Source organism: Pristis pectinata, chromosome 10, assembly GCF_009764475.1.
Source record: "Pristis pectinata isolate sPriPec2 chromosome 10, sPriPec2.1.pri, whole genome shotgun sequence".
Classification (NCBI taxonomy): domain Eukaryota; kingdom Metazoa; phylum Chordata; class Chondrichthyes; order Rhinopristiformes; family Pristidae; genus Pristis; species Pristis pectinata.
In genome coordinates, this window is record NC_067414.1 from 85052116 (window position 1) to 85076330 (window position 24215).

General features: G+C 44.0%; 1 protein-coding gene across 2 annotated transcripts in view; it reads left to right on the plus strand.

The window, feature by feature from the left end:
- Positions 1–24215, plus strand: part of LOC127574962 (uncharacterized) — an 86322-nt gene that overhangs the window by 31104 nt on the left and 31003 nt on the right. For both annotated transcript variants that reach the window (XM_052024530.1, XM_052024529.1), the window contains exons 7-10: positions 6056–6150; positions 13552–13673; positions 17004–17063; positions 17299–17462. In XM_052024530.1, coding sequence (XP_051880490.1) covers positions 6056–6150; positions 13552–13673; positions 17004–17063; positions 17299–17462 — 441 coding nt within the window. The remainder of the gene's footprint in view (positions 1–6055; positions 6151–13551; positions 13674–17003; positions 17064–17298; positions 17463–24215) is intronic.

The window sequence follows — 24215 nt, forward strand, 5'->3', positions numbered from 1 at the left end:
CAGTCACCTAAAGATCCTATTTGTATTTGTCTTCTAAGCAAACTATAAGTTGCTGTCAATATAGAGACTAATGAATTAATTACTAATTATGCAGAAATGCCATAGCAATTTCAGCCAAGGGCAAATGCATGGTTGTATTGGGGTGACAGTGATGCAGCTATTAGAGCTGCTACCACGTGGCTCCAGTGACCAGTGTTCAGTTCTGGGTGCTGACTGGAGTCTGCATGTTCTCCCAATGACCACGTGGGTTTCCTCCCTTTGCTTTGATTTCCTCCATGTCCTAAGCTGGTAGCATATTTTGTTGCTGTAAATTGCCCCCTATGTAGATGGATAGCAAAAGAATTTGGGTGAAGGGTGGATAGTTGATGGAATTGTGAGAAAGAACGGGTCATGGGGAATAAATGGGAGAGCGGGATTGATGGGAATCCTGCAACCCCAAAACGGACAATGAGCTGAATAGTCCCTTCCTATATTATGAGAAAATATGGAAAATAAGTGCAAATGTTGCTGTCAGGGATGTGCTTTTTTTTAATTACGGGAGTCTGGCTTCGGGCATGCAGCTGATGTGGCCTGTCCAATGTAGTCAACTGAGTATAACTAAGGCCTTAATACTGGAGATGTTGGACTGGGAGAGGACACTGACTTTGGTTTGCTTATCTTTCCAATGAATATGGAGCTCTTTTCCAAATTCTGACCTGGGAAAAGATTACACTGGCTACTAAGAATCTCTGGCCCATGACTGCTCAAGTGGACAGTGACTATTTGGGATGATATTGAGATCCTTGAAGCCATGAATAGGGCCTACATGGATGCCTTGTGTCAGTGGCAGAAGGAACGCACCACAAAACAAAAATTACCCACCCATCTGCCCCATTTATGGAAATGTCCGATTCATACATTGGCCACTTTGGAATCCATAAAGCTAGAATAGAACCAAGCTGATCTCAATCCCAAAAGACTGACCAAGAAGAAAAAACTTTTTTTATTTTTTATTAATTAATAATATTTTCTCACTGCTTTTCCATGGGACTGTTTTGAATAGCTGTGTTTGTGCAACAGCTATGACTAAACCTCAAAATGTGTTAGGCCATGCCTGTTTCAACCTAATTAGCTCCATAACAAGTTCTGATGGAAAGTTATTGACTTAAAGTGTAACATTGTTTTTCTCTCCACATATGCTGCCTGACCTGTTGAATGTTTCCACCTTTATCTGCTTTTACTTGCCCCTTTTAACAATGTATTGGCCATGACAAAATAAAACTGGTCCTGAAAGTTAACTGTTGCGTGTGAATTCCCATTCCTTCAGGTCTAAGTTGTTGGAATCTTAAGTTTAAAATTTAAAACATTTTGTTTTTTTAATTCTTTCTATCTGCAATTTTCCTTTCTATATCCAAGTATAGAATTGAAGTTGTGTAGCAGCTGCTACTGCAATGCAAAAGTAAGACACTAGTCGATGAGTTGCGGAACAAAACTGATTTATCTTCCCGCCTTGCGTGGGCCTTTTAAGAGGAACAGTTCCCAGCCACCGAAAACAGAAATGACGTATGCGCTACGTCATCAAACCTTTTCCCGCGCATGGGTTCTCCCCATCGTTCGGGGAAGACGAAGGCCCAGCGCCATCTCGGGTCTCGCCGCTCCAACGATGCGCGACCTGACCGCCGAGCCGGTTCGCTTGCTCGGATGGTGAGTCGCTACACAACCCCCCCCCCCAGAACCGGCAATACAGTCCCCAAGGTTCGCGGGCTGTGCTAGCCGTTGCTTAGGAGGTCGGCCTCTGCGTCGCGATGTTGGGACCTCGACCGGTTGTTGTAGATCTAAATGGGCTGGTTTGAGGCGGTCCATCGTGAAGACTTCTTCCTTGCCCCCAATGTCCAAAATAAAGGTGGACCCGTTATTCCTGATGACCCAGAACGGCCCCTCATATGGTCGTTGCAATGGTGCCCGGGGTGTGCCCCTGCGAACGAAAATGAACTTAGTCTCGTAGTTCCTTTGGCTCACAGGATGGGGCTTGACCATGCTGCGAAGTGGGAATCGGTGCCAAGCTGCTGAGCCTCCCGCGCAGTCTTTCCAGGACTGCAGCGGGTTGTTCCTCTTGCCCCCGAAGGGCGGGTATGAACTCCCCTGGGACAACCAGGGGCACACCGTACACGAGTTCAGCTGACGAAGCATGGAGATCTTCCTTGGGGGCAGTGCGTATGCCGAGCAGGACCCAAGGCAGTTCGTTGACCCAGTTAGGACCTTTCAGGCGGGCCATCAGGGCTGATTTCAGATGGCAGTGGAAACATTCTACCAACCCGTTTGATTGAGGGTGGTAGGCCGTGGTGGTGTGCAGCTGCGTCCCTAGCATGTTCGCTAATGCAGACCGTAGGCTGGAGGTAAACTGGGCACCCCTGTCTGAAGTGATGTGGGCCGGAACACCAAAACGCGAGATCCAAGTTGTGAGCAGTGCCCAGGCGCAGGAATCAGTCGTGATGTCAGATAGAGGGGTTGCCTCTGGCCACCTCATGAATCGGTCCACGATGGTAAGGAGGTACCGCGCTCCTCTTGAAACTGGCAGGGGACCAACGAGGTCGACATGGATGTGGTTGAACCTTCTACGGGTAGGCTTGAACTGCTGTGGCGGGACCTTGGTGTGTCGTTGGATTTTTGATGTCTGGCAGTGCGGGCAAGTCCTGGCCCACTCACTGACCTGTTTGCGCAGGCCATGCCAGACGAACTTGCTGGCGACCAGTCGGACAGTTGATCGGATGGACGGGTGCGCCAACCAGCGTACCGAGTCAAAAACACATTTCCACCAGGCTGCAGGAACTATAGGGCGGGGCTGACCTGTTGCAACGTTGCAAAGGAGGGTCTGCTTACATGGACCGACTAAGAAATCTTGGAGCTGCAGGCCCAAGACCGCGGTTCTGTAGCTCAGCAGCTCGTCGTCAGCTTGCTGTGCATCAGCCAGGGCTGCGTAGTCTACACCCAGGGACAGGCTGTGGATAGTTGGTCTGGAAAGCGCGTCAGCCACGACATTGTCCTTTCTGGAGACATGTTGGATATCCGTTGTGAATTCGGAAATGTTGGACAAATGTCGCTGCTGACGAGCTGACCAGGGATCGGAGACCTTGGAGAAGGTGAAAGACAAAGGCTTATGGTCAGTGAAAGCGGTGAAAGGCCTGCCTTCTTAAAAAGTACCGGAAATGCCGGACCGCCAGGTACAGTGCTAGAAGTTCCCGATCAAAAGTGCTGTATTTCAGTTCGGGTGGTCTAAGGTGCCTGCTGAAAAACGCCAAGGCTTGCCAATGGCCTTCGATTAGTTGTTCCAGTGCTCCACCGACCGCGGTGTTGGATGCGTCCACCATGAGGGCAGTTGGGACGTCTGTCCTAGGGTGTACCAGCATTGCGGCATCTGCCAGGGCATCCTTGGCCTTAACGAAGGCAGCCGCAGACTCGTTCCAGGCGATGTCCTTGCTCTTGCCAGACATCAGCGAGAACAAAGGGCACGTGATACAGGCTGCTGCAGGGATGAACCGATGGTAAAAGTTGACCATCCCCAGGAATTCTTGCAGGCCTTTGACTGCGTTGGGACGGGCAAAATGGCAGATAGCGTCTACCTTGGCGGGTAGGGGTGTTGCTCCTTCGCAGGTGATTCTGTGGCCGAGGAAATCGATAGAGTCGAGTCCAAATTGGCACTTGGCCAGGTTGATAGTGAGGCTGAAATCACTGAGACAGGAGTGCAGTTGGCGGAGGTGGGAAAGGTGCTCTTGGCGGTCACGGCTGGCAATTCGTATGTCATCGAAATAAATGAACACAAAGTCCAGGTCGCGGCCTACCGCGTCCATCAGCCACTGGAAGGTCTGCACGGCGTTCTTAAGGCCGAATGGCATTCGAAGGAATTCGAAGAGGCCGAATGGAGTGATGAGTGCAGTTTTGAGGACATTGGCAGGGTGGACCGGGATTTGGTGGTATCCCCGGACAAGGTCCACCTTGGAGAAGATGTGGGCCCTGTGTAGGTTCGCTGCAAAGTCCTGGATGTGAGGGATGGGGTAGTGGTCTGGGGTGGTGGTGTCATTCAGCCTGTGGTAGTCACCGCAGGGCCTCCACCCGCCGGTGGCTTTGGGGACCATGTGCAGGGGGGAGGCCCAGGGGCTGTCTGACCTGCGAACGATCCCCAGCTCCTCCATATGGCGGAAATCTTCCTTTGCCAGGCGGAGCTTGTCTGGAGGTAGTCGTCGTGCTCGGGCATGAAGGGGTGCCCCTGTGGTAATGATGTGATGCCACACCCCATGTTTGGGCATTGAATTTGTAAACTGAGGTGCCAAAACCAATGGGAACCCAGCTAGGAGCTTGGTGAACTCGTTGCCAGACAGGGAAACGGAGTCCAGGCGCGGGGCTGGTAGGCTAGCTTCTCCCAGGGAGTAGGTTTGGAAAGTTCTGGAGTGCACTAGTTGCTTCCCTCGCAGGTCGACTAACAGGCTGTGGGCCCGGAGGAAATCGGCTCCCAGGAGTGGCTAGGCAACGGCGGCAAGGGTAAAGTTCCAGGTAAAACAGCTGTCACTGAATTGTAATTGAACTGTATGGGTACCGAAAGTTCATATCGTTGTGCTGTTTGCGGCTTTGAGTGCAGGACCCTGTTGCCTGCTACAAGTGTCGCGGCTGGTTGGGGGCAAAACACTGACCTCTGCTCCGGTATCGATGAGGAAACGACGCCCAGACTGCTTGTCCCAAACGAACAGGAGGCTGTGTTGGTGGCCAGCCGCCGTAGCCTTCGGCGGCTGGCCCTGGCATTTCCCTGAAACTTGCAGGGTGGGTGGCATCGACGGGCCTCCGTGCCCCACATCTGATGGTAGAAACACAGCTGGTCACCAGTGTTGTCGTCTGTTTCTGGGGTGTGGTCACTCGGTTGCTGGGACTAGTTTAGGTAGGCGTTGGGCCCGCGGTCTGGCGATTTGGCCGACAGACGACCCGCTCTCGCATTTGGCCTTCCACAGGACATCCACCCGGGTGGCTACCTCACGTGGGTTGCTGAAATTGGCATCAGCCAACAGCAGGTGAATGTCGTCGGCTAGTTGTTCGAGGAAGGCCTGTTCGAACATCAGGCAGGGCTTGTGTCCCTCAGCCAAGGCCAGCATCTCATTCATCAGGGCCAATGGGGATCTGTCCTCCAGGCCGTCGAGATGAAGCAGGCAGGCGGCACACTTGCGATGGGAGAGGCCGAAGGTCCGAATAAGAAGGTCTTTGAAAGCTGGGTACTTGCTTTCCTCCAGAGGAGACTGGATGAAGTCTCCGACCTGGGCAGCTGTCTCCTAGTCCAGGGAGCTGACCACGTGGTAGTACCGTGTGGAGTCGGAGGTGATCTGCCGAAGTTGAAATTGTGCTTTGGCCTGGTCGAACCAGACGTGGGGCCGAAGTGTCCAAAAGGTGGGCAGCTTGAGTGCCACTGCATTGGCTGCTGCGTTGTCGTCCAGTGTGTGGGTCCAAAATCCGTTTGGACCGTCGGGGTCACCAATGTAGCGGCTGCTACCGCGATGCGAAAGTAAGACACTAGTCGATGAGTTGCAGAACAAAACTGATTTATTTTCCTGCTTTGCGTGGGCCTTTTAAGAGGAACAGTTCCTGCCCATCGAAAACGGAAATGACGTATGTGCTATGTCATCAAACCTTTCCCGTGCGTGGATTCTCCCCGTCACTCGGGGAAGACGAAGGCCCAACGCCATCTTGGGTCTCGCCGCTCCGACGGTGCGCGACCCGACCGCCGAGCCGGTTTGCTTGCTCGGATGGTGAGTCACTACAGTTGTACACTTATTCTTAGTCCGGCAAGCTAACTTCACAATGCTTCAATTTGATTGATTAAAATAATTTAATGTTTGTTCCATTCTCTGGAATCCAGATACCTTGTTTCCCTTGCTGGAATATTACCATCTGTTTCAGCAACATGGAGTTCAAAACTTGAATAATTAAACAGCTTACTGCAAATCAAACTAATAGTGTGATCATTGGCCTGGCAAAGCAAATTATGGTTTATTTATATTATACTGAGTACTTAACTAAACCTTTTTGGACTCCATAGGTGCTGTGAAGAAGCTTCTCAGACAAGTTTGTGAAGAACAAGGGGCCACACTGCAGGAAGAAAGTCTGGAGTTTCCACTATCAGGGCCTGGTCAGGTATGGCTGTCAGAGCAGTTTTATAGAAGTAATATCTGAAATCCTATTCCTTCTGCTTTCAGGGATGTGTACTAAACTTCAATCCATCTGGATTAATTTGCCCATTTACAATCTTGGATACAGCAGTATTTCTTTGTGGCTCTTGCATGCTTTCATCTCTTCCATTATATAAGAGAAAACAAGTGGCTATCATTTTGGTTCAACTGCATCTCTCGTATATGGAAATGATCTTCAATGTAGCAAAATGTCTGAAAACCCTTTGCAGCAGAAGAAAAGATATATGCCATAGATAGATATTTGGTGACCAAGGGCTTGGTGGAAGAAGGATATTTCATGGGGTGAAGCCACGCGAAAGCTTCTTCAGTGGGTGGCCTGTAGGCAGTTAGGGCAGCAATTCATCATCATCTTTGATGGTAGTCAAGGTGAGCAATAAATACTGTCTTTGTCCATGATGCACATGTATTGTAAATGACTAAACAGATTATAGACTATTAAATAGTTGAAGGAATGGCCACCAATGTCTGATGAGAATTGAATGCCAAGAAGCTGGAGTCAAAGGATTAGTAGAATTTAAGTGCAGGTACAAGGTTGAATAAGGCCGTGGAGATGCGATAAGAAAAGCATTAAACGTTCTGTTCATTTGCCTTCAAGATTTATTGATAATAGTTTGGATCATCCCATTTTAAAATCTGTTCTGCTTGCAACTGACAGCTTTTACCCAAGGAACCATGTAGCAGTTTTGGGACCCCCAAGCAAAAGTAGGAGTCCTGAATTTCCACATAGTTGAAAGGCATTGACAGGAGAAGTATGCTCTGCCTTTGGACTACTCATGTAGAGCAAGTTTGGACAGCTTGCCAGTCAGCAGAAGGTCTGGGAAATGGATTAGAAATCTTGGGACTAAAATTTGATCTGATGTTCTGTACTCAACCCAAGTACTGACAATTTTTTCCCATCATCTTTGTGTGCCAGCCCTTCCTCTCATCTATACCCCATTCTTATCCCTCACATGCACATGATGCTTGCCTCCCTCTGCCTCCTAGACTTTTCTTTGATATCATTCTTTGTGTCTTTTTTTCTCCCCCTGCATGACCTGACCTAAATTTAAGTTCATGAGTATATACATCTGAGTGGTTTAAAACACAAATTGCTGGAAATACTTATCAGATCAGGCAGCATCTGTGGAGAGAGAAGCAGAACTTGTAAAAAGACAAGTCTTGTTTCTTGTTAGTTTCACTTTTCTAGGAGTCAGGAGCTTAGAGTGAGAGCTGGAACTTGTAAAAAGGCAAATCTCATTGATTGGCTAATTGGAGGGCACATTAACATGAAAAGAAGGTGATGTTAAGTGGAATGGCCATTGGGAAAGTCGGCCAGTGTAAGAGTGGGGAACTGAGGCTTTGGCTCAAGAGGCTTCAGCGAGGAGGCACCGGTGAGGAGCAGGTAAAGTTTTTATTTTCCTGTTAATCCAAGACCTTTGACTTAGTGTAGATAAAATGGCAGTCAGGTCAGTGGAATGCTCCTTTTGCAAGATGTGGGAAGTCAAGGAGCTTCACGATCTACCTGACAACTACATCTGTGGGAAGTGCACCCAGCTGCAGCTTCTGACAGACCAAGTCAAAGAACTGAAGCTGGAGTTGGATGTCCTTGGGATCATCCAGGATCCTGAAGATATTATAAATGAGAGTTTTAGTGAGGTGGTCACACCTTGGGTGCAGGCTACAGATAAATGGGTGACGACCAGGAAAAACAAGGGGAGTAGGCAGACAAAGCAGAGTTCCCCTGTGGCCATTCCCCTCACTAACAAGTATACCCCTTTGGAACTGTTGGGGGGATGACCTCTCAGAAGCCAGCAGCAGTAGCCGGGTTAGTGGCACCGAGCCTGGCTCTGAAGCAAAGAAGGAAAGCGTGAAGTCAGACAGAGCGATAGTGACAGGGGACTCGATAGTAAGGGACACAGATAGGCTTTTCTGTGGCACAATCGAGACTCCAGGATGGTGTGTTGCCTCCCTGCTGCCAGGGTCAAGGATGTCTCGCAGCGGGTACAGGCCATTCTGAGAGGGGAAGGTGAGCAGCCAGAGGTCGTGGTCCATGTAGGTACCAATGACTTAGGCAGGAGCAGGGATGAGGTCTTGCAAAGTGATTTTAGGTAGCTAGGTAGAAAGTTTTAAAAGCAGGACCTCCAGGGTCGTAATCTCAGGATTATTGCCCATGCCACGTGCTAGTGATGTGAGAAATAGATGCTCAGTGCAGTTCAATACGTGGCTAAGGAGCTGGTATAAAGCGGAGAGCTTAAGATTTATGGATCATTGGGCTTTCTTCCAGGGCAGGTGGGACCTGTATAAACAAGACGGTTTGCATCTGAACTGGAGGGGAACCAATATCCTCACCAGGAGGTTTGCCAATGCTACTCAGAAGGGTTTAAACTGAGTGGTAGGGGGATGGGAACCACAGCAGCAGGGCAACAGGTGGTAGGGCTGAGGGCAAGAAAGATGGTATGACAAGTAAGACTGAAAAGAACAGCAAGGGACAAGCTAATAAACATGGCTGGACTATGTTATGAGAGAGGTTCTTTTGAATCTTAAAGATAGAGGTATCTGGACACACAGTCTTTGTACTTCAAAAAGGAGAATTTTATTTACAAAGATAGACGCGGGAACAGAATGAGAAAGAACAAATGTACACTCGCACTTGGGTGATTGCGAAACGTGGGAGGAGTCGCAACGGGGGTGAAGTGCTCACACACACACACGCAACGAACTAGTACAAACGATCAGGGAATGAACAAATACGTTGTCTGAACCCCCTGAATCTGGACAAACAACGGCTCTACGCTACTGGGAATCTACTTAGGATGCTCCTAGGCCCCTGTGGAAGTGCACCCTCTCACCTGTGGTCTCGACCCCGGCAGCAATTGGAAAAGAGGGAGAGCCGCCCACGCATACCATCTTTTATAGGGCTGTAGCTGGGTGGAGCCTGCTCAGGTAATTCAAACAAGCCAATGATTCAGGGTCAAGAACGAAGGTGGGTTACAAGCCAATCCTTAGGTGTGCTCTTTAATGGGTGGGGCGGAGCCAGACCCTTGATTGACAATGGTGTAGCTTCCGACCCAATAGGCAATGCTATCATTCGACCATGGGGGTCAGTAGTGTTGTCACTGTCATCTGACCCCTGGCCTTTCATACTACAGACTGATGGGCTGAAATGTGTTCATTTCAATGCTAGGAGTATTACAGGTAAGGAGGATGAACTTTGAGCCTAGATCAGTACATGGAATTATGATGTTCTTGCTATTACAGAGACCTGGTTATGTGGGGGACAGGACTGGCAACTCAACCTTCCTGGGTTTTGTTGTTTTAGGCATGATAGAGAGGGGTATAAAAGAGGTTGGAGGGGTCGCACTACTGATAAGGGAGAATGTCACAGTGGTACTCAAAGAGTACATACTGGAAGGCTCATCCACAGAGGCAATTTGGATGGAGCTCAGAAATAGGATAGGTGCAATTATGCTGATGGTATTATACTATAAGCCCCCCCCCCCCCCCCCCATAGCCACTGAGAGGTGGAGGAACAGATATTTAGACAAATTATGGAAAGGTGCAGAAATAACAGGGTTGTCACAGTGGGGTACTTTAACTTCCCCAGTATTGCTTGGAGCTTCCTTAATACAAGAAACTTAGATAAGGTGGGATTTCTTCAGTGCATCCAGGAAGGGTTCTTGAAACTGTATGTGGAGAATCCAACTAGAGGAGAGAACCTACTGGACCTAGTTTTGGGAAATGAGCCAGGTCAGGTGACAGACCTGATGGTGGGTGAACATTTTGGGAATAGTGACCACAACTCATTATGTTTTAAGATGGTTATGAGTAAGGATAAAATTGGATCTTGTGGGAAGGTACTAAATTGGGGAGGGCAAATTACAACAGGATAAAACTGGAACTAAGGGGTGTTGATTGGGAGCAGTTGCTGTTGGACAAGTCCACGTCTGACGTGGCTGGGAGTTGTTTAAAGACCAGCTGAGCAGAGCTCAGGATTGGCATGTTCTGGTAAGGAGTAAGGACAAGGATAGTAAGGTAAGGGAACCTTGGATGACCCAAGAGGTCCTAAATTTAGTCTGGAAGAAAAAGGAAGCACATGTAAGGTTTAGGAAGCTAAATCAGTCTGGGCCCTTGTGGAATATAAAGATAGAAGGAAAGTGCTCAAGCAGGTGATTAGGAAGGCCAAAAGGGGCCATGAAATGTCCTCAGTGAGCAGGGTCAAAGATAATCCCAAGGCATTTTATACTTGTATTAAGAAAAAGAGGATAACTAAGGGAAGAGTAGATCCACTAAATATAAAAGAATGAATTTGTGTTTGGAATCTGAAGAAGTAACTGAGGTACTAAATGAGTGCTTTGTGTCAGTATTTACCAAGGAGAAGGAATTGGAGGATAGTGAAAACAGAGTGGAGCATGCTAATGTGCTGGGACATTTTGAGATTAAGGAGGAGGTAGTGCTGGGTCTTCTGAAAAGCATTAAGGTGGATAAGTCCCCAGGGCTTGATGGCATATATCCCAGAATATTGGAAGAACCAAGTACGGAGACTGCTGGGGCTTTGACAAGGATCTTTGTGTCAGCAAAGGGTGAGGTCTCGGAGGACAGGAGAGAAGCAAATATTGCGTCTTTGTTCAACAATAGAAATGGGGATAATCCAGGTAACTACAGGCTAGTGAGCCTCACATCAGTGGTAGGGAAGCTATTGGAGAGTATACTGAGGGATAGGATTTATGCACATTTGGAAAGCCATGGCATGCTTAGGGACAGGTCATGCCTTATAAACTTAAGATCAAGTTTTTTGAGGAAGTGACAAAGGTGCTTGATGAAGGTAAGGCAGTGGATGTTATTTACAAGGACTTTAAGGCATTTGATAAGGTCCCTCAGTGTACATTGATTCAGAAGATAAAGATGCATGTTTGAATTGTGTGAATTACAAAAGTGTGAAAACGGTGAATTGCAAGTCTGGATTTGGAACTGGCTTGCCCATAGAAGATGGAGTAGGGGTGGAAGGCTGTTATTCTGGCTGGAAGCTGTGACCAATGGTGTTCTGCAAGGATCAGTGCTAGGACCTTTGTTGTTTGTGATGTATATCAATGATTTGGATAAAAATGTAGATGAGTGGATTAGCAAGTTTGTGGATGACACCAAGATTTTTGGAGTTGTGTACAGTAAAGAACTATCAAAGAATACAGCGGGATATACAAATGTGGGCAGAGAGGCAGCAGATGAAGTTTAAACCGGGCAAGTGTGTGGTGTTGCACTTTGGGAGGTCAAATGAAAGGAGAAAGTATACAGTTAATGGTAAGGCCCTTAATAGCACTGAGGTATGGGGGATCTTGGGGTCCAGGTCTGTAGTTCACTGAAAGTGGCTACTTTCAGTGAACTACAGGAATGCTGTAGTTCCATATGCAAGCATATGGAATGCTTGCCTTCATTGGTAGGGGTGTCGAGTATAAGAGTAAGGAAGTCGTGCTGCAGCAATATAAAATTTTAGTCAGACCACACTTGGAGTATTGTGTACATTTCTGGTCGCCCTATAATAGGAAGGACGTGGAGACTGTGGAAAGGGTGCAGAAGAGGTTTACCAGGATGCTGTCTGGATTAGAGGATATGAGCTTTAAGGAAAGGTTGGGTTGTTCTCCCTAGAGCCTGAGGGGAGACGTGATAGAGGTTTTTAAAATTATGAGAGGCATAGATAGGCTAGGTGGTCAGGATCTTTTCCCCAGGGTAGAAATGCCAAACACCAGTGGCATGGGTTTTCTCCTGGATGCTTCAGCTTCCTCCCACATCCCAAAAGTGTGCAACTGTAAGTTACCCCTAGTGTAGGTGAGTGGTAGGAGAAACATCATAGAATTCATAAGTACATGAGCGAAAATAAGTCACAGGGAAACAAGTGGGGGAGTGGGATTGGAGGGATTGCTTTGAGAGCCAGCAGAGACTTGGTAGGTCGAATGATTCTCTCTCCATCATAAGAGAATATATAGATGGAGTGGCCCCCCCCTTCTGTTGGATTCTAAGATTAAGCATAAGGAATGGCTGTTATTTTCTCCATAAATAAAAATTGATAATGGATCACAAGTGTGAAGATTCTATTGAAGTGCAAGTATTTGTGGAAGTAGAAATTCATTCTCAGTCATACAGCACAATATAGTAGCACATGTTTGGCTTGACTTCTGAAATTTATTTTCCCAGTCGAATAGAATTTTGAAAGTGGAGTACAAAAGCTATCATGGTGTTAATTTAGCATTTGCGACCAAGAATGTATTTCTGCTCCATAGTAGAGTCTGGCTGTCAACCTGAGCGCTAAGTGTTGGACTTGAGCCATACTCTGACAGTGTTCTAGCTGGACTGTGCCCCACCACTGTCCAGTAACCCCATTCAGGTCAGATTGGTCCACCCGGTAAAATCACATGTAGATAGCTGCAACACTCACAACAATGGTTGGGCACGGAATAAACTACAAGCAGTTGCGTTTAGATTAGGTCTAGAATGGACAGGGCAGGGATGGGATGGGCCAGGTACCTCTCAATTTTATGGATAAGTCTTTGCACCACACACTGGGATAAAATTTTCCGTTCAATGAATGCTTCATTAAGATATTTGTATTAACAGCAAATTTGTATTACTTTTCAACTGCTTGAAACAATATTGTAACTATCAGGAGTGTACTGAAGTCATGCTAAAAGTGAGTTAAGTTTCCTTTGAGTGTGTAGGTTACCTTCAATGAATAGAAAAGTGAGATCTGAAGCTTCCAAGATATTACAAGAATCCAGAGGGTGTGGAATGTAGGGATGGAGCTTGGAATTAAGCTGGGGATTGCTGGGGTCAAGCTTTTCATCAGCACAATGTGTTTGAAGGATATGGTCAGGAAGAGTGGAATTTGAGATTGAGAGGTGGAAAGCAGCAAGCATTGAGGGGAGGGACAGCAATTGGTAAAATTGGAAATGCACCTTCTGTCTCTATACTCAGGTTTTTGTTGTTGGGAGTATCTTGTGCTGTTTTTCCTGTATACAGGTAACCTTGGAGCTAGTTACTTCAATACAAACCAATTTTGGAGACAATAACCATGAACCCTTATTTGCACGTGCAAAGGGATGAGCATATTTTAGGCACTGGGAAAGGTTGCCTTGCCCATTAAAGCAGGCTGTCCACTTTTGATTGCTTCTGCATGTCGCTCACTGTATTGTAGGTTTAGTTGAGTGAATAAATAGCAAAAAATGAATAGTTCTATACCATTTTCTGCATCTATTAGTTTTGATAAATGTTCCTATTAATTGAACTTGTTTGTCCATTAGATTTGTAGCCAATATTCATATATAATTATTAATTAAAATTGAAGTAAGAGATTCGATAACACTGTTTTCATCTTTAGATCATTAAAAAAGTGGAGGACACTTTGCAGCCAGGGACAAAATTGGCTGTGTTTGATCACATTCCGAGCAATGCTTCATTCATAAATCCATTGGAGGAAATCATCAATATCTGCCGACAAAGGTAAACTACAAGAAAGTCCAATTGAATCATGCATTGAGTTATATACATTACTTCGAATGAGAAATTGGGCTGCTAACTCTTGGATATATGCCTGTAAGATTAGTTGTATTATCCCCTACCTCAAACCCTCCATCACTGGTCAGTTCACCAAGTGATGTAGCCAATTAGATGGCAAACAGACTCTATTACTTGTCTGCAACATCTTACAACTAGTAAATTTAAATGTTGAAAGAAAGTTGGTGGGGGGAGGAGAGAAGTATTTTTTAATGTCCCCCGTTTGTTGTGGGCATTACTTTTAATTCTTAGAGACTCCAAAGTGATCCTGAAGAGTTAGCAACCCAAAAAGGAAGAAAAGGCAATATCATGATTTTTTGGAAGAAGGTATTGTATTCTTTTAAGGTAAAACTATTTTAAATGTAAAGTGAATTTAAAAAAAACATGAAAGTCAAAGCTGCAGATGCTGGAAATCTAACATAAAGACAGAAAATGTTGTAAGTTACTCAGCAGGCCAGGCCACATCTGTGGGAAGATTTAACAGATTTAACATCGAAGATCTTTTATCTCCTTCCCAGCTTTGATGAAGGAAGCTTGTTAAGCTGCAGGGAGGTGGGGGAAGTGGGATGTCTCTGATAGATAAAACTCAGATGATAATGGGGATAAGCCGTAAACAAAATTGTCTAGCCAATGAGTGGATGGGAGCAGTTAGAAAGTGATACATAGACAAAAGAATGTGGGAGTTGCGAAATGAAGAGCAGGAAGACTTGCCCAGCAACTCAGGCTGGGCATGTCCTCCACTCCTAGAGGAAAAATAATTCCCCATTTAATGTATCATTTTGCCACCTTCAAAAGATTCCACTACTAGACATATCTTCCCCTTTCAGCATTTCACAGGGACTCTTCCCTTCATGACTCCCTGGTCCACTCTTCTGTTCCCACCAACCACCCCCTTGTGGCACTTTCCCTTGCAACCCTTGTCCTTTCACCTCTACTTCACCTGGAAAAGCTGTTTGGGCCCCTAGATTGTGAGAAAGGAAGTGATTCACTTGCATTTCTTCCAATCTGGTGTACAGCATTCAATGTTCACAACTTGGTCTTCTCTACATTGAAGAAACCAAATGCAGATTGGGTGACTGCTTTGCAGAATATGTGGCATTAAGTCTTCAGGGGCGACCCTGAGTTTCCCATTACTTGCCACCTGAATTGTCCATCCCAATCCCATTCTGACCTAATTGGTCCATGGCCTCCAGTACTGTTACAATGAGGTTCAGCACAAGCTTGAGGAATAGCACCTCATCTTCCATCTGGGCACATTGCAGCCTTCTGGATGATATTGAATTATATAATGATGGGTAACTTGATTTCTGCCTGTATCAGTGGACTATCTGTGATAATGGCTCAGCTTATTTGTTGTTTTCCTTCTATCCCCACCCCCCCCCACCTTCCGTTCCCCCCGCATTTTTCTTTCTTTCCTCTGGAAGTGGAGGGCATGCCCAGCCTTGCCTGCTGGGCACGTCTTGCAGCTCTGTATTTTGCAACTCAGTTGTTTTGTCTACAGTATGTTGTTTTGCCTATGTTCTCACTCTCTAATTGACCAGGTAACCCAGTTTACAGCTCATCCCCATAGTCACCCTAATTTTACCCTATCAGAGACATTTCACCTCCCTGCAGTTTAACAAGATTTTTTTCTCTTTCCCAACTCTGATGTAGGGCTTTCAACCTGAAACATTAACTCTGTCTTTCTTACCACAGATATAGCCCAACCTGCAGAGTAATTCCAGCATTTATAGTTTAAAAAAAGGCTACCTGTAGAGTTGATGGAGACATGTTAATTGAAAGTAACATCAAGATAATGTCCTTTACTCGTGCTTTGACTGTTGCATTGTAGGTGTGATGACTTGTAGCTTCCTCGACGTTGCAGAACTCAAATTTATAACAGTATGATTCTGATTCAATTAATATTGGGGAAAATTGTTTTATTAAACATTTAGTAACAAGGAGAGAACAGCTTGGTTTATTAAAGTGAACAATTCTCATAGCACTTTTGCTAGCAGAGACCTTGGCAATGGCACATATAAGAATCATCAACAATCCTTAATACCACTCATAATTATGGATCAAAAGGGAAGTCTGCTCAATTGATCCAAGAAACAGATCTCAAGCAAATCAGTGTTCTCACATTCCTTCTGCTCGTCTGGACTCCTGGCAACAACAAATGTAAGAGTATCTTTTCAGTTTATGTCCCTTGGTAATGCTCACAGCCCCAGTCCAAAGGTGAAGTCCTCTCTATCAGGGGAATAATCTTATTTTATATTAATGATCAAACCACTTCCTGTCACATATAACAAGTCCTTCTTTTCACATGACAAATCATTATAGCAAACCAGCTTAAGCTTTTTAACACATTAACCGTTACCACAACAGTGGTGGTTACAGTGCTAATTACACATCACAAAGTGTTAATAAACTAGGTAGCATGTATAATATCACTGTTCTAAACCAATTACAAAGTTCTTGCTGTCTTCCACATCACACTACACTTAATGGAATTGTTTCAGGGAAATAGCATACAGGGATCATCAAGTTACAGATGCGGAAGTCCAACTTTATGCAAATTCTTCCATACATTTTTAAGGCATTTTTCAAGATAGTAGTAGCGGCAATAAAATGTTTTGTGGCATTCGTTAATGACTGGATACAGTGTATATTCCATTAGTTTAATTCTGAGTAGTGTTGGGGTGAATATTCAATGAAATGAAAGAATTATAGCAAGTGTACGTGGAGCGTTACAATATGGGTAGCTACAGAAAACAAATGTTTCTGACAAAAATTGGCTTATGGATAGTTCTCAGGAATGGAACCCTTGCATAAACCAGGGACTGTCGGTAGTTTAAAAACCAGTTGTTCTAGAAGTAAACAAACTGTAGTGTTCAGAGTAGTGAGCTAGATAATCAGTTGGAGATAAATATTTGGCCATTGTTAATATTATTTTGGGGGGTGGGTGTTTTACACTGAAGCAATGTTTCTGGTGCTAATGAAAATTCTGCTGGTAGTCTGAGATCAAATTTCCAAAGGCTGCTAAAAGGCTCAGAAATGGATGTAGTTTTGCACTTCTTTAGGTTGTCTATTTTCAACTTTGTAACTTCTTTATTTTCAGCAATGTGGGAAAGAACATCTGGGACTCTGTATAATCCAAACATTATTCTGATCTCAATATGTAATTTCATTCCACCATTCTTCCAGTTTTCCTTATCACAATATAAGTAAAATAAATGTAATTCAGACTGAATTATCAACAATTATTTGACATGAAATCTGTTATGTATTTGATAGGGGTACAAAAGTACTAATTGATGGAGCACATGCACTTGGTGTAATGGATTTGAAACTCAGGCAAGTAAATCCATACTGATAATTTTAACAGATACTAATTAGAAGGCTCTTGTGTTTAAATGCCCTTGTGTTTAAATATTGCTCACGTCAGTTCCCTCACCTCTTTAGCTAGCCTAATAAGATAGCTATTTAAACTAATGATTTATAGGTTGCTAATGCAATGCACCTTTATCATAATTGTATTGCTGTCGATTTGATTACAATTATATCTTGTAATAATGATTCTGTATCTTAGCTCTCTAGATGCTGATTATTATGCATCCAACTGCCATAAATGGTTCTGTAGTCCAAAAGGTTGTGCTTTCTTGTATGTTAAGCCAGAGCTGCAAAATTCCTTACGGCCACTTGTGATTTCACACGGATTTGGCTTTGGCTTCAGTTCTGAATACATCTGGACAGGTAATGTAAGCTTTTATAAATGGCTTTACTGTGAACAGATGTATCCAATAAGATATTCCTACAAATGTAATTTACTAATAAATATAAACAGTCTCTCAATCAACAAGCTCAGGAAATCTTTGAGGACTGGACCAGAAGATAATCTTTCTCTATTCTCTAAATCAGAAGGTTATGGATTTGAGACCTGCTACATGGAACACCCAAATCCTTGCCCATGTTTCTGTAAATGTCTTTGAATTCTTCCAGTGAGAAGTTTCACTCCTTGACACAATATCAAGATAGTCTTTATCAGAGTTTCAAATAGCATCTGAAAAGTGCATCTTTGACATCATTTTCAATTGTTATAATGATTTTCTGCTGAGTCAAATCTCACTCCAGAAATTTGAGCACAAAATATCAATACTGTTAGATCAGTGAAGTACCACAGGGACAGCTGTACTGTCAGTGTGCCATCTTTTAGATGAGATATTAAAATACAGAGTTATTCCTAGTGCATGGGGCCTTTGGAAGAGGTGAAAAGAGATGTATTCTGTCGTAGGGGCTCAGGAGTTCCTACTGACAAATTCACTGAGTGCAGTGGGATTAACTGACTATGGATGTCAGTGCAAGGACCTGGATGATGTGCTGCAAGATATTCAATGACTTCACCTGCATAGTCAAGGCGAGGGAATGCATCTTCATACGCCACGTCCTGCTAATTGCACAGTTACATTCGGAGCTCAATTTCCCAAATTCTCATCATTCATTGACCTAAACTTTCTATCAATTAGGATATTGAAACCTTACTCTCACACATACACATCTCTCAGCTTGTACTCACTGCCAATCAACTGTAACAGACATATAACTAAACACATTGTGCAATGCTCATTGATACAGACCCTCTTCTTCTCTGTATCTGTCTGTCTGTTTGTCTCCCTCTCTGTCTGTTTCAGTCTCTGTATTTGTTTCTTTTTCAAAATAAGGTGGTGCAAAAGTAGAGAGCAGCACCTAGCCAACCAGGAAAAAAGGGGGAAGATGTGTTTACATGATTTTGTGCACATGAAAGAGATGGTGCTTGTCATTATTGGAACAGCTGAGAATGTGGCTAATGTCAGGGAAAATGACTATAAGTAGATGATATCCTTGCCTAATTCTGCCCAAAACATTCTACTTTCTCCTCTTTCCATAATGTGTTCTAAGTTGCAATCTGCAAGTAGCATAAGCACTCCATACTTGCAACTCGTCCCCTTACTACATTGCTATACCTCCTCTCGGGTAATCAAGAATAGTATTTTGGCCATGTAGAAAAGAAAACAGTGAAAGTAAACAAAAGCCATCATGTGATTTGATACTTGCTACAAGTTTGGACACCGACACAACATGATTTAGAGGACAGTTTATCTACATGTGCTGGGACACCAGGCAAGAGTTACCAGCAACTCTGGTGGATGGCGTGTAGAAATGGAGAGGAAGCTGCATCGCAAGGTTCCGGAAAAAAACAATGGCTATATTAATCTTCAAATTTGCTAGATTCTTGAATAACCTCAGCACAGTGGATGGTACCAAATATGACACCACTATTTAGAGAAAAATTGCAGAATCGAGATTATTTAGCTGCTGAGCACTGAAAAGTTCACTTCAATAGGGCATGCTACAGAAGAAAGACGATGAGATCTTTGGTGCATTGGGAGACCTGCCAGAAAATTTAGATGTCGAGTATGGAAGGGCTTAGAGTCCAGTAGCAACTTTCTGCAGAATTGTACCACAGGTTGGAGACCATCCTATTTCACATGGAATAGGTGGGCAATTTCATTAGCACACTTCTGGATCCAGCCATGACACAGCATCTGATGTCCAATATCTTGCTCACAATGTAGCATACCACCCATAACCACCCAGTGTCTGGACACTTGGTATAGGGGTTCGGTCTTCTGTCTTGCAAGGTCAGAGTACACTTCATGCAAGTTCAGTCTGTTGTCATGCAAACCCATTATCGCTCTGGATATTTGTAATCAAAGGGATGTCACAGCAATCAGACTGTTCTCCAACAGATTACTGGAATTACAGATTATCTTCCTGAAGAGTGATGGCTTTTGTAAAGCACAAACCAACTGCCTCTTAACATTTCAGCATTCATCCTGCCATCAATGCCATCCTCTCTTTAGGGTGTATTTGCTGTTGCCTATCAGCCAGCCAATTGTGGAGTGAATGAAGTCTGAGCTGCTGGAGGTGATGCTCTAAGGCCAACTGCAGTCTCTCCACTGACTATCAGCATGTTATGTGAGTAACTGTTGATAAAGATGAAATTGTGCTTTATTTTCTAGTATTGTAATTGAATTAACTGTTGGTGCTACGCCAAGCCAAAAAGGGATTGTTTAGGTTTTCCCCTCCCTTGTTCCTCGCTTCCTGTTTCTCCTGACCCTGCTTCTTCTTCTCAGCTACTTCCTGTGTAGCTGGTAGTAAGGCTTGTTCAGCATACAGAAAACATGTTCAGACATGATTCTGTTGTTTCAGCAAGTCATTGGCCTCCATTATCTTTCAACTGATACCACACTTTCTGTAGTTCATGTGTTATGCACCAGATTCATGAACCATATTAGTAGCAATTAGCCCTTGTTTCTGCTTTTGCATTTGAAATACCATGACATTTCAGATGGCACAGGGGACTGCCACAAAATGAAGATCATCATAACCACTGCTAGGATACCTGGCACTGATTGCATGATTTGCTGCATACCAGATGAGCATTAAGGAAGCAGAATCCCTTTTTGTTGCGTTACATCTTAGAATTGACCTGCAGATAAAGTGGAGTATCCATTAGCACCTGCACAGTTGGAAAAGTCTGCAATCCTTGTGAAGCTGCATATTTGTTTCACCTGCTATTCTTTGGCATGAGTGAGTGAAATGTACTCTGCTCTCTTTGAATAGAAAGGACAAGTGACCTTGCCAGATCCAACCTGGAAGAGGTCCAATGCGTTAAAGTTCAAGGCCATGGGCAGCTTGACAACCATTAGAAATGCATTTCCCACCCTCCTCTGAGGCTAAAGTTGTGGATGCAGAAGGTGGTATCTTTCAATGAGACCCTTCCTGAAACATAAATGTCTTATGTTTTGTTCTGTATGGAGGTTTACAATGATCTCCTCTAATAGCTTGTCTTGCTCTGCATGCCCTCTGCTTGTTCTCTGAGTCATATTTTACTCCAAGGGAAATATAACCATGTTTTGCAATAATTGGTTTGGCAAGAAGCTTGAGTTCATAAAAAAATTTTTCAGCACCTGTCACACCACTGTCTGTAAACTAATGTAAAGCATCAAACACATATACAATCATAATAAAGGCAGGAAGAAATCAGCCAATACCTACCCATTTAAATGAACTTGATCCCTTTATATACTGCAGGAAGGGTTAGGCAGGGTTCTTCCTGCAGCTAACTGCCTGTTCAATTCTGCTTTGAGTGGGGCATTAGCTGGAATGCTGAGGTCCAAAGTGACATGTTGATTGATGTCAAGGGATACAGTGGGACATAGATCAGCTGGAAAGTTGGGCAGAGTGGTGACAGATAATGCACTTTGGGTCATCTAATACTGGGCAGACATGTATAGTAAATGGCAGGGAGCTTATAAGCACTGATGTACAGAAGGACCTTAGGGTACAAGTTCATAGCTCCTTGATAATGGGAACACAGGTGGATCGGGTAGTGAAGGAGGTGTTATGCTCATTTGCCTTCATTGGCACAGGTATTGAGTATAAGAATTGGGACATCATGTTGCAGCTGTATAAGGCATTTGGTAAGGCCACATGTGGAATATTGTCTGAAGTTCTGGTCACCACACTATAAAAAGGATGTGGTAGCACTAGAAAGAGTGGAGAAGAGATTCACCAGGATGTTGTCTGAAATGGAGGGCTTAAGTTACAAGGAGAGATTGGATGGGCTGGGATCGTCACTGGAGCGCAGGAGGCTGAGGGGTGACCTGTTTATAAAATTATGAGGGGCAAAGATAGGGTAGATGGTCAGTCTTTTTCCAGGAAGGGGAGTCTAAAACTAGAGGACATAGGTTTAAGGTGAGGGAAAATATTTAAAGGATATCTGAGAGGCAGGTTTTTCACACACAGGATCATATGGAACAAGTTGCCAGAGGAGATGGTAGAAGCAGGTACAATCACAGCTTTTAAAAGGCATTTGCACAGGTACACAGATAGCAAAGGAATAGAGGGATACGAGTCAAATGCAGGAAAGTGGGATTGGCATAGATAAGCTTCTTGGTTGGCAAAGACTAGTCTGGCCTGTTTCGGTGCTGTCTGAATATGTATAATAATTTGCCTACTTTGCACATTTCCAGCATACATGAGCCATGCACATTCAGTATGGCTTCTGCAAATCGAACCACAGATGTATTTGCATGCTTCAGCTTCCTTAATGGAGCTTAAACACTTGTTGTGCACAAAAAACACACTATAGAACCAAATTTTGCATCTACCATACTTGTGAGAAACAATTGAATCATGTAATTATGCTGAGTTAGCCGTTCTCTGACTGGGAAGTTGCTGCGATTGGCCTGTGTGTACCCAAACCAAGCAGATTTTAAGTGCATATCAAGTGTTGGAAGAGTATACTGTTCCCCTCAATTTTTTTCTAGATTCATGTATAATGAGCCATCAGAAAGCTGACAATAGCTATTCAGCTATCCTTCAGTGAATACCTGCTTCAGAATAGGACAGGTATTCAAACTGTCAAAGGTATAAAATTGAGAACAAATCAGAGGGATTTTCTTGTATGGGCTTCTTCTAACAGAAGTTGAGAATTCAAAATCACATTCTATTGGCCTTCCATTGATCTTAGGATGTGTGTAATTCCAATTATGTCCTTAAAATCATTGAGGTAGTTAAACACGGATAGACTTTAGCAGCAGATCAATTATGGATATTCCATTGCATAGTTGTATAAGCAGTACATTATTTAACTATTGTCAAGTTAAATTTGATAATGTTTAAAAGGCATTTGGACAAGTATAATGGACGGGGAATATGGGCCAAATGCAGGAAAATGGGATTATTGAAAATAATCAATACTGTTGAAAATCCAAATTGATATCATCCAATTGATTTTCAGTTCATTTTTGTCCTATCAATTATTTCTTCAAGTTCAATAGACTGTCTAAGCATGACTTTTTTTTAATATATTAGTCCACCCTGACTGATCCTGATTAACATGCAGGACATAGAAACCTTCAGGGCTGTCCATTGTTCAAATAGATCATGATTGATTGTGGTCATTTTAACCCCATTTGTACAATACAAGGGGTAGATTCTCTGCACTGCCCAAGCGTAAAACCATTGGTCACATATTATAGGGACTGTCAGATTTTTCACGTTCATTAATTTCAGTTGGCTCTAGCTTGGCAGCAGTTTTTACCAAATGCTGAAATAATATGTTGTAACTTCAGGGTACTCGATTTATAAAGGGCTCTAATCAACCCAATGCAGAATATGTAGTCAAAAACATGATAAGTTCCACATCCACATTCTGGGCACTGTTTCTGGTTTCATTATTTTGCATTTGACATTTTCATTTTTGGCTGATGTCATATCTGTGTGCAAATTAAGTGTGCTGTTTTGAGGATTTTGCTAATACAGGTACAGAGGTGTCAGAATCAGGTTTATTATCACTGATGTGTCATGAAATTTGTTGTTTTTTTGGCAGCAGTACAATGCAAGACTTAAAAATTACTATAAGTTACAAAAATAAATAAATAGTGCAGAAGAGGAATAACGAGGTAGTGTTCATGGACCATTCAGAAATCTGATGGCAGAGGGGATGAAGCTATTCCTGGAACGTTGAGTGTGGGTCTTCAGGCTCCTATACCTCTTCCCCGATTCTAGGAACATGAAGAGGGCATGACCTAGATGGTGAGGGTCCTTGATGGATGCAGCCGCCTTGAGGCACTGCCTCTTAAAGACATTCTCGATGGTGGGGAGGGTTATGCCTGTGATGGAGCTGGCTGAGTCTACAACCCTCTGCAACCTCTTTCGATCCTGTCACTGGAGCCTCCATACCAGGCGGTGATGCAACCAGTCAGAATGCTCTTCACTGTACATCTGTAGAAATTTACAAGAGTCTTTGGTATTGGTTTATTATTGTCACTTGTACCGAGGCACAGTAAAAAGCTTGTCTTACAAACTGATTGTACAGGTCAATTCATTACACAGTGCAGTTACATTGAGTTAGTACAAAGTGCATTGACGTAGTACAGGTAAAAACAGTAACAGTGCAAAGTGTCACCGCTACAGAGAAGGTGCAGTGCAATAAGGTACAAGGGCACAACAAGGTAGATCGTGAGGTCATAGTCCATCTCATTGCATAAAGGAACCGTTCAATAGTCTTATCACAGTGGGGTAGAAGCTGTCCTTAAGTCTGGTGGTACGTGCCCTCAGGCACCTGTATCTTCTACCCGATGGAAGAGGAGAGAAGAGAGAATGTCCCAGGTGGGTGGGGTCTTTGATTATGCTGGCTGCTTCCAAATCTCCTCAAACTCCTAATGAAGTAGAGCCACTGGTGTGCCGCCTTCGTGATTGCATCAATGTGTTGGGCCCAAGATAGATCCTCTGAGATGTTGATGCCCAGGAACTGGAAGCTGCTGACCCCTCAATGAATACTGGTGTGTATTCTCCCAATCTCCCCTTCCTGAAGTCCACAATCAATTCCACAAATCAATGTACAGATTATTATAGATTTTCTTAATATTTTATGCAGTATTGTCTAATTGGTAACCA